The 17,080-nt window shown below is 38.8% G+C and overlaps 1 protein-coding gene across 2 annotated transcripts in view; it reads right to left on the bottom strand.

Annotated features, from left to right (window-relative positions):
* Window positions 1-17,080, bottom strand: part of cpne5b (copine Vb) — a 135,159-nt gene that overhangs the window by 98,390 nt on the left and 19,689 nt on the right. For both annotated transcript variants that reach the window (XM_037773603.1, XM_037773594.1), the window contains exons 2-3: window positions 7,616-7,656; window positions 7,267-7,313 (exon numbers count right to left, since the gene is read on the bottom strand). In XM_037773603.1, coding sequence (XP_037629531.1) covers window positions 7,267-7,313; window positions 7,616-7,656 — 88 coding nt within the window. The remainder of the gene's footprint in view (window positions 1-7,266; window positions 7,314-7,615; window positions 7,657-17,080) is intronic.

The raw sequence follows: 17,080 nt of genomic DNA on the forward strand, positions 1-17,080 counted from the left end.
CTTCAGTTACAACTGCTGGAGTGGTGATTCAATTCAGGCACTCATTGCAATCAGAGCATTGCTGTTTCATGTCTCTTTGCCTGCAGTCTACAATAAAGATGTGAAATCTGATATCAAATGAACCACAGCGACAGTGTTTGAACCAAACAGGCCTCGTTTTGTTGGAAGGCTGCCAAACTCTACAATTTCAATCAATGTCAAGGAAGCCACTTGCAAGTAGGAGTGCATCTTGTTTTTCCATAACGTGGACAGCAGTGTAGGTGGATGTGTGACTTAACCTTGTCTTTTCAATCAATAGAGTGAAAACAACAAATGCAATACAACGTGAGCAATTAGGACAACACACCTGCTATAAAACCATACACTTCTATTTTGTTACACAATGTTGAACACCTCGTTGAACTGTGTTATTTTTATTATGTTTTTCTCTGTGAGAACTCACTGACTGGACGTCTAAATTTAACGCCAGTGAGGGAGAAAAGTAGGGGAAAGGACACCGGTGTTGAAACCGTGAGCCACCCATACTTTCCGAGAGACCCCGAGGTGTTGATGAGGCTATGAGCGCATGTTAGTAAAGAGGCGGGTGACGGAGAAGATGAGCTCCATAATGTGATTTCCCTGCTGAGTGCAAGAGACAATACCGTGCTGCAGAGTTCATTAGATACTGCTGGGCTGCTGGAGCTGGCTAATGAGAATCTGCCATGAAGTCCCTGACCCGCACCTGCCACGTGCACGCACACACACAAATGCATAGCAGCTCACGTAGTCTACAGATGGCATGTTGAACTCTTCAGGGTGGCAAAAGCTACTGTCGAGACCTGCAGTGTCTGATATTGAAATGTGAACGTGTCCCTAAAACACAGGAAGAATCACTTCCACGCGCACTGTGAGTGAGAGGTGTAAAATAACAGGACATGAGTCTAATCCTTCATTATTTTTGTGGGGGCTTTTTTTGTTCCAAACCTGACAAAGATTTCATTATCTTCCTCCCTGGAGCACACATGAGTCACCCCTGGGGGTATGAACGTCATGTAGTTCTTTGGCCAACATGTTATCTCGTACCATGTTCAGCAGACTGTAACGTGGTGCTGATATAATGAGCTTGGTGTGGAGTCGTGTGTTCTCACAGAGAGAGGTAAATGACGATGGTGTGAATAAGCGTGGACTTTACTGTGTGCAGTGTAGGCTGAGCTTCTTTTTTTTCTGTTTTGGCCTTCAGTGAAAAGCACTGGGGTGTGTTTAAGATTCCCCCAAGACGGAGAGAGAGAGAGAAGCTCACACAGAATAATGAACAGCCCCCCAGGAATGATAGAGAGTTAAGGGTACCTCTGTTGTTGAGGGAGGAGACAGAGCCAAACCAACCAGCTGAAAACTATTTCTTCCCTCATGAAACACTGCTTCAAAATGCATCCTAAAGTTTGTTAGAGCTTTGAGCTAAAGCTGTGATTGTGTGAGAATGCAACCCATGTACTATGCCCCCTCTTAGTCGATTTTGGTCTTAGTTGACTATGATTTTTTTAGTCAAATAGTTGTTTTTTATGCTTTTTTCATGCTGAATGACTTATTTCCAAGAAACTTATGAGCACATCTCTGGTAAACACAAGATTTAAAGAGCTTTCGTGTGATTCTTTGTGGAGAAACTCAGTTTTACAGATTTGTCAATTAAATCAACTACTGTAATCAATAGGAGTGTAAGAAAATGTCGAAAATTACGAATATTGCGATATTATGTTTCGTGATACTGTATAGATTCTCAAAAACATGCAAAGATTAACTCTGTCAATACTTTATTTCATTTGCAAATATATGCACCTTATCAGTGTATGTGCCCTCTCAAAGTAGTGCTCTGATGTTGGATGTTACAGTGACCCACTGTTCTGCGTTAAAAAGTAAATTTTCTTTACTCAGATTTTATTGATATGGTGGTGTGTTCTTTATACTATGACAGTTTTCCTAAAATTAGATTTAAAATATCTCAATATATCGCCTTGCTTAAAATATCTCAATATATTGAATCGTAACCCCCTTTATCATGATACATATTGTATTGCCAGATTTTTGCCAATACACAGTTCAGCTAATAGATTTGTCAACAAAATCGTATGTGTTCGTCAAATAAGAATTTCTTTGGTCGAGGACAGCCCTAGCGTGTACACATACAGTAGATGGTATACAGAAATAAAACATACACACAATGGTGCAGCTACACACACTCGCATAGAGTGTGATGTCACAAACAAATTAGAGAGTGAGAAAAAGGTCAGCCATATCACATCTTTATAAAGCTACTGTTGGCAACATCCACCTTCTCTCGCTCTCTCGTCTCTTAACTTCACATGATCATGGAAAAACAGCTTTTCACCATTTTGTGTAAAGTGTTGTGTGTTTTCTTTCCTGGCAAAAGTCCACTGCTGATGTATGCAGGGTGCTGTGCGGGCTGCAGTACACCAAAAGTAATTTTTTAGGAATTCATGTTTGGCTGTAAGCCAGACATGGACAAATTAATAAGATTGTTTCAAGCTCCCAGAACCGGCTTTGGATTGTGAGGAATTGCAGGTCATGTGACGCCCAAAAAAACTTTGTCCATATGCAATTATTAGAAAAACAAACAAACAAGAAAACAGCTGTAAAACCGTAAAATAGCAGAACTTAATATTAGGCTCGATAAAAGCTAAGAATATTTAAACAGCAATTTTGGTAAATTATATTGATGCCATTCATGTGTGTGTCGGCAGCCAGCAGGAAGCCAAATAAGGACTCTACTGTGGAAGCTTTATGGCTTTTTTGACTGATGAGCCTGTTGAGCAGCTTTAATAAAAATAAACACAGGATCAACAATATCAGGTTTTCTTAATAATTCATGGTGTATTTTCTCAGTTTCCTAAATGACAAATTTTCATTATTCGCTAAATGATTTTTTCCGCTTAACACTTAATCGCATACATTCTTGTTGGCATATGATGTTACATGTAATACAGGTCATTTTTCCAACAATAATATTGTGTGAGAAAACAGCTTTTTCTGCTCAAAAATTGAGCCTCTGCCCAACCGTGATGTAATAGAGTTGGTGGTTGCACCTGAACAAGATTCCCCCACTGTGCTATTTGTGCTATATTCATATATAACACTAACATTGATTGCATGAATACTGCTATGTATGCACTGACACTCCCCCACAGACAGCTTGTAGTATATAGCAGCTATTCCAGCTACAACGCAGGTGACTGTAACCATCTCAAAGGGCCGTGAATTACACCTGCAAATCACTGCAGCAAGGTGAGAAGTTAAAGCCCGCCTCCAGCCAGTTGTAATTCCTGTTTTTTGGTTAACGTTCTTTCTCAAACAGAGAATGGGGATGTGGTTAATAGTCAGACGTAATTCATTACCATGACAACCAGATTGCATTGTTTTTCAACCCAGTTTAGATTAATTACTGTTTATCAGACCACAAATGAGACAAGAATTAGCGCAACACACCAACTCTCTTCTTCATCGTCTCCTCCTGGCGAGGCGGCCGTCTGGCTGCTGCTGCACCGAGGAGCCACACCTCTGCACGCCTGCCACAGCGCACCGGAGGACGGATAGACATGTTGCAGAGGTCCCCAGTTTAGAAGGCTGTTTCGGGATGTTTTGGAGGTGCACCATCCACCAGCACCGGCCGTTCTCGCCTCAGCTCCCAGCACCAACACCGCACTGAGCTGCACTGAGATTCATTTATTTCTCTAATGGGATTTTTCTCTTGTTTTCTTTTGGGCTGAAAGTTGTGTGCTCCTGTCATTTGGACCTGTTAGAGGCCTGCAAACCTCCGGTATCGGCTCCTTTCCGTTAATTTATCTCCAGCAGGAGGAGACGGTAAAGACGAGCGAGTGACAGTCAGTGTGTTGTATTAATTCTGTCTGTGGGATTTTGTATAATTCACTGAGTTCATACCTGTTCACCGCAAACACAAATGCCATTGTGAAAATAAACACACTAAACTAAGGAAAGTAAAATATAACATGAAAACACTCAGTTAGCTAATTCAACAAGTTGGGTTAGCTAACTACACCTAACTAGCTAACTAACTAGAAAGAAAAACTGACAGACAAAACAGATTTATCAGTTTGCTGCTGCTCAGATGCAAACAAGCATCAGTGCGCCTGCGCAAGTTTGGAGGATGACGTATGACCTGCAACTTCTCCTATACGTCATACGTCATATTCCCATTTTAGCAACAACCTTCTTTTTTTTAACTTTGGGCAGAAAATTAAGTTATTTGTAAAAAATTAACTTAATCAGGAAATGACTAAAATAAATATGGAATATCATAGGAATGCCACAATTTACTGGAGAGGGGGCTTTAAACCACTGGAGGTCAGCAAAAGAAAAAAGATTTTCAGGGTTGTTAAGTTACTCTTTAATAATGCTACTAATAATTTGTCATAACTGACTTCCAAGGTTACAGGGCTTTGTTTGATTCCACTCCCGGTTTGATTAGTTCTTCTCTTCTTGATCAAAACAGAAGTGCTGAAGCTTTAGAAACAGATATATTAAGGAGAGGAGAATGGCCAGGGAGTGTGCTTCATTCAGTGTGTATTTCTGACAGAGCTCTCCGTACTCCACTGAGGCTGTTAGTCAATATTACTTAGCAAGAGAGCAGCAACCCTACCTGGTGTCTCCTATGACCTAAGAGTGTTTCACACTTGACTCCATATCGGAGCCATTACTGTGGGTCATTTTCTGATATTGTATAAATTGATCAACAAATGAAGTATTATACACGATGACGGACAAAGTTAACATGTCATGTAGAACAATCATGTTGTTCAACTACCAGATTATGAGATTAAGGCACACTGCACCCGAGTTACATAACAACTTTCACATTTCACAAACGTACTGAACTCTGATGGAAAACGGCCTCTGGAGGAGGAAAACCCTCCAATCAGCCCAAGCGAAAAATCACCCTAAAAGTATTTTCACACCGAATCTAGAGCGAGGCATTTTACCGCATAGGAGAGAGCAGACAGATGATTTAGTTCTGTGATCTTTAGGGCAAAAACGATGGAGACTTTCTTCTTCATCTAATCAAGACGCTTCACAGAGAGCACCAACTGCATTAACGTGACACACGACAAATACCGGAGGAGGTAGAAATCATCATCAAATGTGACCTGAGCCTGACCGCTATGCTACAGGGTCCTGTCAGGAAATGTTATCTAAAAGTCTCTAGTGAATTGTTCGGTCTGAGGTTTGGGAACTTTAGGTCTCACACAGCGTCACCTGGAGCCGCATCCACACCCAGCACCTCTTAACGTTATGATTATGGATGTGATGGTTTACCTCCGCGAGGACACCACCGCTTTAAATGTTTCTATTTTTAAAACCAGCGAACATGACGAATGAAGCAACTTGACAATAAACTGAAGTGAAATGCTCTTTATATTAATTATGATTTGGGTGCTTGATTGGATTAACAGCCTGTCTTATAATTAGTACTGTAGTTGTCAACTAGGAAAACAAATTGTCTTTTGTGAGAAGTGCGAAAGAGAGTTTTATGATGGAATTATCTTCACATATGCATACGCCTATGCTTTAAGTATACACACATATGCAACTATATTTCAATGAAAGCCCACACAGCCATCTGCTTTGACCGGGTAAACACATAAGCAGAAGACAAGGGTCATCTGACTGTATAAATACATATGAATTCCCTTAAATTATGATCCATTATACTGTATATCCAGAGTGGTCTGTAAAAGTAATATCTGTGGCCACTTGGATGCATTGACAATTTGCATTGTGAGGTGAGTGAGGATGTCAAATACGGGGGCTGACATCAAACACAACTCCTCTGTTATGGAAAGCATGCACAGAAATATATTTAGACTGTAATACACACTGAGGAATTTGCAGAGATACACAGAAAAAAAAACAGTTGCAGTTATTCATAGATGCACGGCGGGTCATATAGGCGCAAGCATTAGAAACGTTTAACTGAAAAACCATAAAACAAACAAAGCAAATATCACTCTCTGGGTATATCTTTGACTATTCTCTGCTAGTGAGAAATGTTATCCTAGGTGTCAATAGTGAGCAAGTCTGTTCAAAATGGAGCCGCGGCTGCACACTGGCAGCATTTGACACCAAATCTTCTAAAGTAGTGTCACCACTTTGCTATTTATTAGGGATGCACCGATACCGATACCAGTATCAGGCAAATAAACTGCACAAAAATGCAAAATACTCGCCTGCCAACATTATATGTCTAGGGCTTTTATTGTGAAAGGTGAGGACAAAAGGAGTGAATCTGATCTGTGCTGCCTTTGTCAAGGTTGAAAGGAGTAATAAAGTTTGCCGTCTTGGTTTGGACTACTGTTTCATAAATATAGGTGCATCTCAACCCTTTCCGCACAACGTGATTGGTTGGTGCCTTCATTCACGGTGCAAAAGCGCAGAAAATTGTCCTCCTTTCGTTTTTTCGCCGTGTAATATTTGCATCCTGTGTGACAAAACAACAGTTTATAATAATTATATATATATATGATTTAATTATATTGATGTGTCAGTGTTAATCGCACGAAAAAAAAACGCCCCTGGGGTGTAAAGGCCATTTCACAATGTTTCCAGCGGTTCATTCAATAACAAATGTTTAGTTGTAGTTCTGACATCACATCAGTTACCCCTCCCTTCTGGAGAGGGCGGTAATGTAAAGAAACAGATTTATCAGCTTAAATAGTGAGTTAATTAGTGCCTCACTTCAATATTTAGTTTATTTACTCATTGGTTATCATTAAATGTATTTTTTAAGGTTTTATGTAACTTCAGAACAACAGAATTAATGGACAAACAGTCAGAACGGTCAGATGATAAGTAGAAAGAGCGGATAGTAATGCTGCATAAGGGCACAGTACGAGCTGGCTTAGAACCCTCCCAGCATGCAGTTTAGTCCCCAAAGTGTCAACATATTGATCATTACATTGTGGGGGTTTTTCTTTGTTGGCTGAAGCGTCCAATTAGAGAATATTTCCCTGGCATTTTCAGACAACTGATGGCTGAACAGCTTTAATGAAGTGTTAAAGCTGACAACTGCATGCTCGCAGTGAAAGGAGAAGTAGAAGAAGTGAAGTGTCTTAACTAGATCCTCACCGACGCACAAACACACACATAAATATAACACACAGTGAGCACAGCAAGGACTTAATTGGACATAAGTCATTTTCTTCCTTTTCATGTGTGTGTGTGTGTGTGTGTGTGTGTGTGTGTGTGTGTGTGTACCCTCACCTCTCTCCACTGTTTGGTTTCAACACCTTGCGTATAGAGCACGCATACTGTGGAAACAAAAGTACCAGATAGAGACAGGAAGAGATGAAATATTGAGAAGGAGAGAGAGAGAAAGTGATGGACAAAGACAGAGAAAAGAGGAGAGACAATCAGAGAATTGCAGACAGATTCCAAATGGGCAAATCAATGTGAGGGTTTTAGCTCCGCTACAGTGAACAAACAGCCATGGCACTCTGAGCAAAACAAAGATTTTCCAAATCACATGGCAACATATCCACAAACAGAAGATAAAACCTACACAAGGATGACTGACAAACATTGAAACACAGAGTCTCTATGACGTACTCACATGGATCTGACTTGGAGAATGTGTCTTTATCCAGCAGATTTCTGGAAAATGAAGAAAGAGAATAGAAACAGTTGTTAGACAGCGACAAAGAGCCTCTTGTTCATGCTGACGTGTTGCTATCACGGAGGTCTGGAGTGGTCAATTCAAAACCACTTTTTGGTGAAATTGCATTTGTTTCATTTATTACATAGCTCAAATTCTGAAGACCTTCCATACGTCCTTGGACTCTTAATATAATGTTGGTGTAATGAGTGATTATTTTAATTCAAAGGTATCTAAATTAAGCTATTACCTTTGTAAAAAAGTTTCAGTTTTTATTGCATCACACTCTTGTTTCTTTGTCATTCTCCACTTTTACTACTCTGATTGTAGATTCACATGAAACAAGCTAAACTTTACTCTGTTAAGTGACTATATCAAGCCCTCGGCCCTCTCCCTTTCAGAGATTTTTCACCAACACACTTGACATCAAGGCTACCCATAACACCTGGCAAATAGCTCAAGGAAATAGACAAAATCACAGTTGTGCACAAACGATGCCCTCCACACCCTCAACATTAATCTTTAATAGTGTTGTTCTGCCTTCAGCCTCTGATCATTTGTTCAAGGTAAGAGTAGTGTTTTTTTGGGGGCTTCTTAAGCAATGACTGATTCCAAAAAAGGTATTAAAATTCACACCAGTAACGTTACCTCTATTTTAAAGACCCTAAACACCCACACAGGTGTGTTGAATCATTATGGCTGGTAAGCCATGTTGAGAATTAAACCACAAATCCCTCAAATTAAAAGACAAAGTAGTTTGTGTGTTCATGTGGCTTTCAAGCCCTGTTCACACCTGGTATTAACATGCGTCCTCAGTGACTGGATCACAAGTGGACAGCTTTAAGTACAGGTGTGAACGCACTCAAGACGCATTGAGATCCTATCCCTCAGACCACATTCAGAGGTGGTCTGGGCCACATATGGACACATTCTTTTGGTAGTGTGTACGTGAATGTGTCCTGGGCCACATTGAAGGAACGCCTACTCAACTGACGTCCCGCTCGGATCTGCAGGGTCTCTGCAATCCTCAGGTGAAGAATAGACAGGCAGACACGAGCGCTGGTCTGCCGCGCAGCATGGAAACGGCTTCTGTGCTCTACTGTATTCTGTTGGTACAACTGTATTTTATCAAAATATATCTTATAGGCTACATACTGTATGTACAGTCTTTCAGACTATAGGCACACAAAGTGCATTATTATCATGCTGTCGGTGATGTGTCTGTGTTTTTGTTCCGCTGCTTTGCACGGAGCTGACACCCGCCCCCCCCGCTCGCCCATGTCGAGATTATCCTGGCAAAAATAATTGTGATTCACGATATTATCCCGGTAATCATCAAAATATGCTTAAAACAAAGCAATGTACTGCTGTGGACGGGGACAGCAGAATAACGTATTTTAGCCACCTAAAAAAATCAATCAGTGTACGCTATATTTAGAATATTTTACAGTCCTTTCTGAAGGGGAACTCAACTGAAAGTGAAACTTATCTATGCTCTCCTCAAAGCCAACAGACTCCATCAACAAAAAACAGTAAAGATAAGTTTCACTTTCAGTTCAGGTCCCCCTCGGAAAATATTCTAAATATAGTGTACACTTAAACTGATATGGAGTGTTTCTCAAAAACTGGATGCGTGCCAACCGTCATCTACTGTAGGTAGTACACTGCCTATGGATAAGTACCTCATAAAACCCCACTTCAAAACACCTGAACTATCCCTTTAAATAAGGTAATCATAAGGTTCCCCTGCTTAAAGAAAGGATTAAAAAAAATTATAATTATAATTTATGTATTTATTCTTAAAGAAAAGCAACATTGTGAGTCTGTTTTCTCCTACATGATTATTCATGTTTCTTTTAAATCAGGCTATATTTCTTACTTCTCTACCATGATATTGAGCCAGACAGCTTTTTCAAGTCACTTGTGAGGATTTTCACGATTAACCCGATAATGGAAATTCACCACAATCATCTTATTGTGAGTGTTTTTTAATGCAATTCGCGATAAAATCCTACATTCTCCCATCCCTGCACCTGTGGGTGTAACGTGTCAGCCAGAACTATCCTGTGTTTAAGTATACTAACCCTTCATATCGTACACTAAGGGAAAAAGGCTAACTAAAATACAGTACTATGATGACTACCTTACAGTGTTGGTGCACTTTCAAAACAAGTTCAAATCAATACTCCCATTTGGTTCTAGTTTTTAATCAATATGTCTCTATGTGCTGCTTAAAGGTGGTTTTACTGTGTGGCTGGAGATAATAGCGCAGATCAAGTTCAGTAAGTCCAAGAGATAAGAGAGCACTTACACATGAATCTACAAAGTGCCAAAGGACAAATACACACGCTCATTTATACATTCACTGACTACAAAATCAGCTGGCTAGCGTAGCAGGCATATCAGCACAGAAAATTGTTGGGTTTGGTATCTGGTACAATAGCTGCCTGATTACCAGCATGTCTGCATGTTTACTGAATGCTCATCTCTTTCTCTGCCCCTACAAACACCCACCACGCCTCCCACGTTGTGATAGCAATCAGCGTGTAATCTCACACTCTTCATAGTAAAGTAAAAATAGTCGCAAAGTAACAATACTTTGTGTAAGATTTGAACTGTGAATTAGACTATTTTTCATCCTGTGGATCTTAGAGACAAATGTGTTTAAACATATGCCAGTTATTAAGTAGTGACAATCACCGCTAATGCCAGGAGTCATTATTGCGGTAGGTACCCTACAGACCACATTTTAAATGAAACCTCTGAAACTGAAAGCTTGATTACTGCCTGCAGCATTGATTTGCAGCAAAGGTTGGAGACAGAAAATTATAGGCTTGTGTAATGTGAGGAGAAAAGACCAAAAAGGTCGTTGTCAAGGGTCTCTTTCAAACTGTGTGCTTCTCCGCCCATCTGTCTCCGTCACTGTCACCTAATCTGTGAAGTGCAGTCTTTCTCTCAATGCTAATATGAGCTATATGAAAATAATGAATGGACAAGACAAGACAAATAAGCTTAACCATATTATCCATATATCTTATATAGTGTAGTGTATTGTAGTGCATTTTTTTATTCATTCATTTGATATATGATTTATTTAAGTTAAGTTTGAAAATGTGTAGATGAATCTATTCCAACATGTTAACTTTCTATACATTAGTGCAGAAATACTTAAAGGACCAGTGTGTCACCTTTCCGGGGATCTAGAAATGGAATATAATATCCATAACTATGTTTTTCGTTAGTGTATAATCACCTGAAACTAAGAATCGTTGTGTTTCGGTTAGCTTAGAATGAGCCCTTCATATCTACATAGGGAGCGGGTCCTCTTCATGGAGTCCACCATGTTGCTCTGCCATTTTTCTACGACAGACAAACCAAACACTGGCTCCAGAGAGAGCTTTTCACATTTTTATGTTACCTGAAGGCCACTGTAGTTCTCCAACACGTTTGTGAAACTGCGGTTAACGTGAGCCGCAGAGTGCAAAACCGTGGTACCGGCAAGTTTTCATATTGGCTTTAGATGTTATGATCTTTGATATGTGAAAACATACAATGGCTCTCATTAGATAGCTTTTGTTTTATGTGCCTTACATACCCATAAATCCAGCATAGTCTTTTTCTCAAAGGCGTGTGGGCTCAAAGATGTATAGAAGTCTTTTTATCTGACAAAAACACATTTAATCACTATTTGACTCCTGACAGTAAGATGTTCAAATGTCTTGATGTGTGTGTGCTGGAACTGGCTTCTCTGGTCTGCACAGAAGCAAACATGCATGACTGACATTCCCACAAGTCTGTTTTTTTTTTTTCTTATTTAGAAATCGGATCAGCCAATCAGCTTGCTTGATGCATCCACACAACGCGTTGTTAAGATTTTTGGAGATGTGCACATTGGCTTCTCTGTCAGCCTCTGCAACCTACATTGACCCATAAAAGCCTTCTCTGAGTAGACACCCGTAAAGACATAAACGTGTATCTTCAGAGAACCATAACTCTAGTTTTATACACCTATAATTTAAAATATTGAGTTCGAATTGAGTTTGACTTTCTAACTCTAATGACATGGCTTTCAATAGACTTTCAAATGATATGTTGCTCCAAGTGAACACTCCACTTTGCTAATTAAGGTGTTCTTTGGAGTCAAACAAACTTTGAATATAAGAAAGGTTAAAAAGCTATTGTGGATTTCAGTTGTAACCTTCATCAATGTGTTGGATAAAATACACAAGTGGAAACCAGAAGGGAGGAATGGCTTCAACTTACTGTATTTTTAGTAAGACCAAAATGTTACACAAACTTTAACCAAATCTTAATTTACTTATAGCCAAACCCAACCATTTTAAGGTTGCAAATAGGTGAAAGCGACTCACTAATGTGGATTTTAAATAATGAATCTGTCTGTTCACACCAGAGCCAGTTCACGAGAAACAATCATGCATATATTACATTATATTAGGAACTGTATACAGTGTAGCAACACAGCACCCAATTCAATCGTTGAAAATTGTTCACCCAATGCCCAATACAAATTTTCTACAAATCTATCTCTCTCTCTGATTTAATCTTTGAACCTCCGCCTGCGTTTCGAGTGTCCGTGTTACACCTCCATCATGCTAGCTTGACCTTTTCATTATGCCTGCCAGAGGCTACTGTGTACCCAACACTATTACCCTCCTTGTTTTATTTTGCTCTCTCAGTCACTACAGTGACATGAGAGCTCTCACTCGAGATGCCAAAGCCCGCTGGCTTCTCTTGATTCTTGTTTCGGTTTCTTTCTTGTTTCATTTTCCTCTGCAATCTCTCTCTCTTGTCATAAATCTTCAGCTGTGTTCTTTCATCGGCCTCAATCTATTCTGATCTTTTCTCTGCCACTGTATTTCTTCCTCCCCTCCCTGTTATAGCTCTCAAGTGCGAGTTGAAAAGACAATTACTGATAAAAAAAAATAGAAGAAAAACATGAAATCCTGAAATCTCATGTTTTTCATCTCACGTTCAAAGTTACAAAGACGATACTTGCTGCTGTTCTGAGATTGAAGCGTTGCAGCATTTACATTTCAAGCTGCAGAGTCCAAGGTTCCAGGCAAAAGTGCCTTTCATTACAGTTTGATCTAAATTGAAAAGAAAAATGGATTTGGCACTACTAAAGCAAGATAATTAAATAAGCAAATTGGAGCAAAGTCAGCGCTGACTTTAACAGTCATTTCATCCTAATCAGAAATATTGCACGGCTACAACTCCAGTAGAAGTTTGGAAGAAACAGTTTCTCAGTTCATCATGCAAAATGTCTCAGGAACATATTGTTTCTAACAGTTTGATGCTTTGTTTGCTTTAATTTATTCAGCCCTTCTCCAAATCATTTACACACAGTCTGATGCAGCAAGCTCTATTTATTTCTGCTCCATTGTTGAACTGTAGTTTGAGTGTGCATCCTCAAGTAACATAATAAAACATTAAGTAGTATCATGATCTCTAAAACTATGAGACCAATAAATCAATTATTGTCAATAAGGGTAAAGATTCACCAGAATGAACCAATCAGATTTTAATTAAATTCAATAAGAAATGCATCAAATTCAGTTCCATTTAATTCATAACATTGTGCAGTTGTATAATATAGCTAATTAGAAACTTCCTTCAAAAATCAATGCGCCTGGAAGATTAATTCTCTCTTCTCTTTTAAAGGGGACAAATCATGCTCATTTTCAGGTTCATTCTTGTATTTTGGGTTTCCACTAGAACATGTTTACATGCTTTAATTAAAAGAAATATATATATTTTTCTCATACTGTCTGTCTGGATATATCTGTAGTCACCCTCTGTATGAAACGCTCCGTTTTAGCGCCTGTCTCTTTAAGTCCCCCTCCCAAAAAAGTCCAGTCTGCTCTGAATGGCTTGTGAGACAAATATGGTGCACCTTTGCAAAGTTAGTTCACAAGCTGTGGGTGGAGATACTCAGATGAGGGTCGGTATATTCTAATGAGCTTGCATGTGATATACGAAGGGGAGCCAAATCTGAATAGCTTATTCAATCACATGTTATCTGATCTAGAAATTGACTGGCTTGTCTTATTTTGGTAGGCACTCCAGATACCCAGATGTACGTCCACAAGCACTGAAGAAGTGAGTTTTTCATGATATGTCCCCTTTAAAAAAGAGAACTGTGGAGGTGGTGGAGGAGTTTGCTATTTTTCTCACTTCATATTAAAAATGATACTAATAAAGCTAGTGTGGGAGTCTACCTGACCTTTCATTTATTTTATTTTTATTTTAAGAGCTGTTAGCGCTGAGTGCATCACATTGTGTTTCCCATATAGCCTGTCATCACAAATTAGAAAAAAGCAAAGCCAGTGTGTATAAAGGTTGACACTGACTGCCTTTGCATTTTTCTTCTGTCTATAGAAAAATCACGTAAGAGCAAATAGGTAAATGTCAAAGACATTTTTACTGTATAGGAAAACCGGTATGTGTCTGTGTTGGAGAAGCTAATTAAAGATATGTCTTGGATTGTCTCTTGATTAGATGCTACAAAAAATCAGAGACTTGTTGAATATCTATATTTGACTTAATTTGGGAGTTCTCTTACTTAATTTGTCATTAAAAAAACAAAGACCTGCAGTAATTATGACACAGTAGGCTACATAGATCCTGCACAAGTATAACTACTGTAATATAGTCAGAGGAAGTTCATAGGTGCTATAGACCTTTTCAAACTTGACAACATAAACATTCTAAATAGGTCCCTTTGTATTTCCTGTTGCAATGTTTGTTAATGCAGTAGCTGACAGGAAGTAAACTTGGACCAAAGCTGTTGTCATAGCAACAGAATGGCAATTAAAAGGTCCACAGTATAGGAGGTGATTTATTATTTTGATGCAAGACATTTTGGGAACATTCCTCATCTAATATATTTAAGGAGTAGTGAAATAGTTTAAAATCTTTTCCTATTCTTTTAGTGCAAGATAAATATCATCAGTGAAGTATTTTTATGTACTAAACGTCGGAAACTAACACTTCAAGTGTATTGTAACATTAGTTCTAATCCATATTTGCATCTGTGACAGTGAATCTTGACACTGTTGTCAAGCATTGTGCACTAGTTCGTAGAACAGCAGTGGACACTCAACATTAACATTTTTCTGTCATAACTCTGTAGGAACTGTGTGTCTGTACTGTACACGTGCATGCCCAGACATTATAACCCAAACATGCAAACATCCAACCAATTATTGTAGTATCCTCTCTCTTTCTCCATCTGTTTCCTAATGTAATTCATGGTTTTCCTGCACAACGGTCCAAAATGAATCAGCCTATATGTTATCCACCATTGCCTCCTCCATATCTTTGTCATTTCCACCTCCAGTTTATTTGTTGGCTGTGTTTTATCATGCTCTCTCCGTTCTCTCTCATGTTAACATAGCCTCAAGTTGCTTTCATCCTTGTGCCACATCCAACATTCACTCAGTCAAAGTTTTAAATCAATCTGTCCCTGTCGACAATTACTGTACATGTCGGCTTCAAGTAAAAAAAAAAAAACACAACTGCAGATAAATGTATGTAAATGTGTGAGGAAAACAGCGTTATCTCTGCCCGTTATGCATTATTGAAGCATGCGTTTTTCACTCATGATTAATACAGTGTTACACTGATGCGATAAAAGATTTTCTGGAAACAAAGTCGCTCTCGTGCTGCATGCAGCTGATGCAATATCGATGTAGTCTAGAGGTTCAGTGTCTCTTGCTATCCTATGAAAATATTTCAGGCCAACAGTATAACTTTATTTCAGGACTGATATCTTTGTGATCTCACGTAAGCTTTTTATTAGAAGCCATCTTTTATGTTTTTATAGTTGTTAGTCAGAGCGTCCGAAGATGGCCAGCAAACGCCACATGCAGTACATTATATCTCTAATCTAATACGTTATGATGGAAAGGTCTGCCACTCTGTAAACAATGTTGCTCTGTGTATAACAATTATTGAGGCAGAAACAGTGTTGTGGTTTGATCCTCTGGGAGTGCGGTGTTGCCATCTTTCCACAAAAATAATTGGTGAGGAAGATGGATTAATACCTTGGACCCAATAACCTCAACATGATTTTCTGCAGAGCATGATAGATGAGCAGCTTATGTTACTATGGCGATGTACTTAAAATTCAGTCTTTTCTATGAAGGTGAATAACCAGGTTTAAGTGCACAATAAGCTACTAAACTACTGTGTAGTTTAAGTTTTTTTGGTACACCCTCTTGATTGGTTGATTTGGTGCATTTATTTCATTGCATCATTGACACATGCTACATATATCGGATGTCGCAACGATCAAATGAATAATGGCCATCATGATGTTCGCCATCATCAAAGAAAAGCCAGCTAGCTCTAAAATGAAAAGCTTTTACATATTCATACAAAACAAACATCAAAATGAGAGGCACTTGGTTTATTTCCATTAGCAAACAATGCAATATAATCAAAAAAAGCAGTACATAATTACAGCTTAATTACACATCATTGTAATTATAACAGCATCAAAAAGGTAAAAAGGCCAATAGAAGGCACTTTTACTTATTCACTATGAGAGGGGTCATTTTCTGTTGCCGTTGAATAATTAAAAGCATTTGGTGCCATTAAATTATTAAAAGCTCCTACTTTTACACACTTTAACTCCTCAGACTAAACCAATTTCATGTCAGCACATTTAATTCAAGTGCATGATAATTGCAGTCTGTGAATATAAATATACATGAATGATAATTATCTTTTGGTTTTACATATTAGAAATAAAATGGAGGATTGAATCATTGTCATAGATGAAGCTGATCTATGTGTGAATTTAGCCAACTGTCTTCTCTGTCGAGAAATATGAGGGAAGGATGAACTCTGCAAGATACTGTATAGTGGAGGAGCAGCCATTTGTAAGGCACAAATATTCCCAATATGTCTGCATTTGATAGAAAAAAAAACCAAGACATTAGAGTTGCTACTGAAATAAACAGTAACCTTGGTTTCAGAGCAGGGAACGTTCCATACACAGTGTGTCTGAATAAAGAGGCTTTCACCTGTGCAATGGATCTATTGTATACCAGTGCAACAGCCCTGCATCAAACACTGCCCAAAGACTTGTAATGTGAAAATTCTGGAGAAAGTGTTGAGTTTCATTCATGAAAGCTCAGCATCATTCTGGGAAAAAGGCAAAAGTGATGTGACTCTTACTGTACTGATGCAATTAGGGCTGTGGATATAAACATTACACTGAATTTACCATGTTGTAGTAGGCTACAGGAAATTTCACCCCCCTCAATGTGTCTTTTTTTTTTTTTTTTACCCGACCTTTATTTGTTCGTGCTGGCAAGGCCCCAGGCTATCATTTTAAACTTGGTCATTATTTGAATGCTGGCTTTTATATGTGAATTTATGCTACTTAAGTTTAGC

The sequence above is a fragment of the Sebastes umbrosus genome, chromosome 1, assembly GCF_015220745.1.
Source record: "Sebastes umbrosus isolate fSebUmb1 chromosome 1, fSebUmb1.pri, whole genome shotgun sequence".
Classification (NCBI taxonomy): domain Eukaryota; kingdom Metazoa; phylum Chordata; class Actinopteri; order Perciformes; family Sebastidae; genus Sebastes; species Sebastes umbrosus.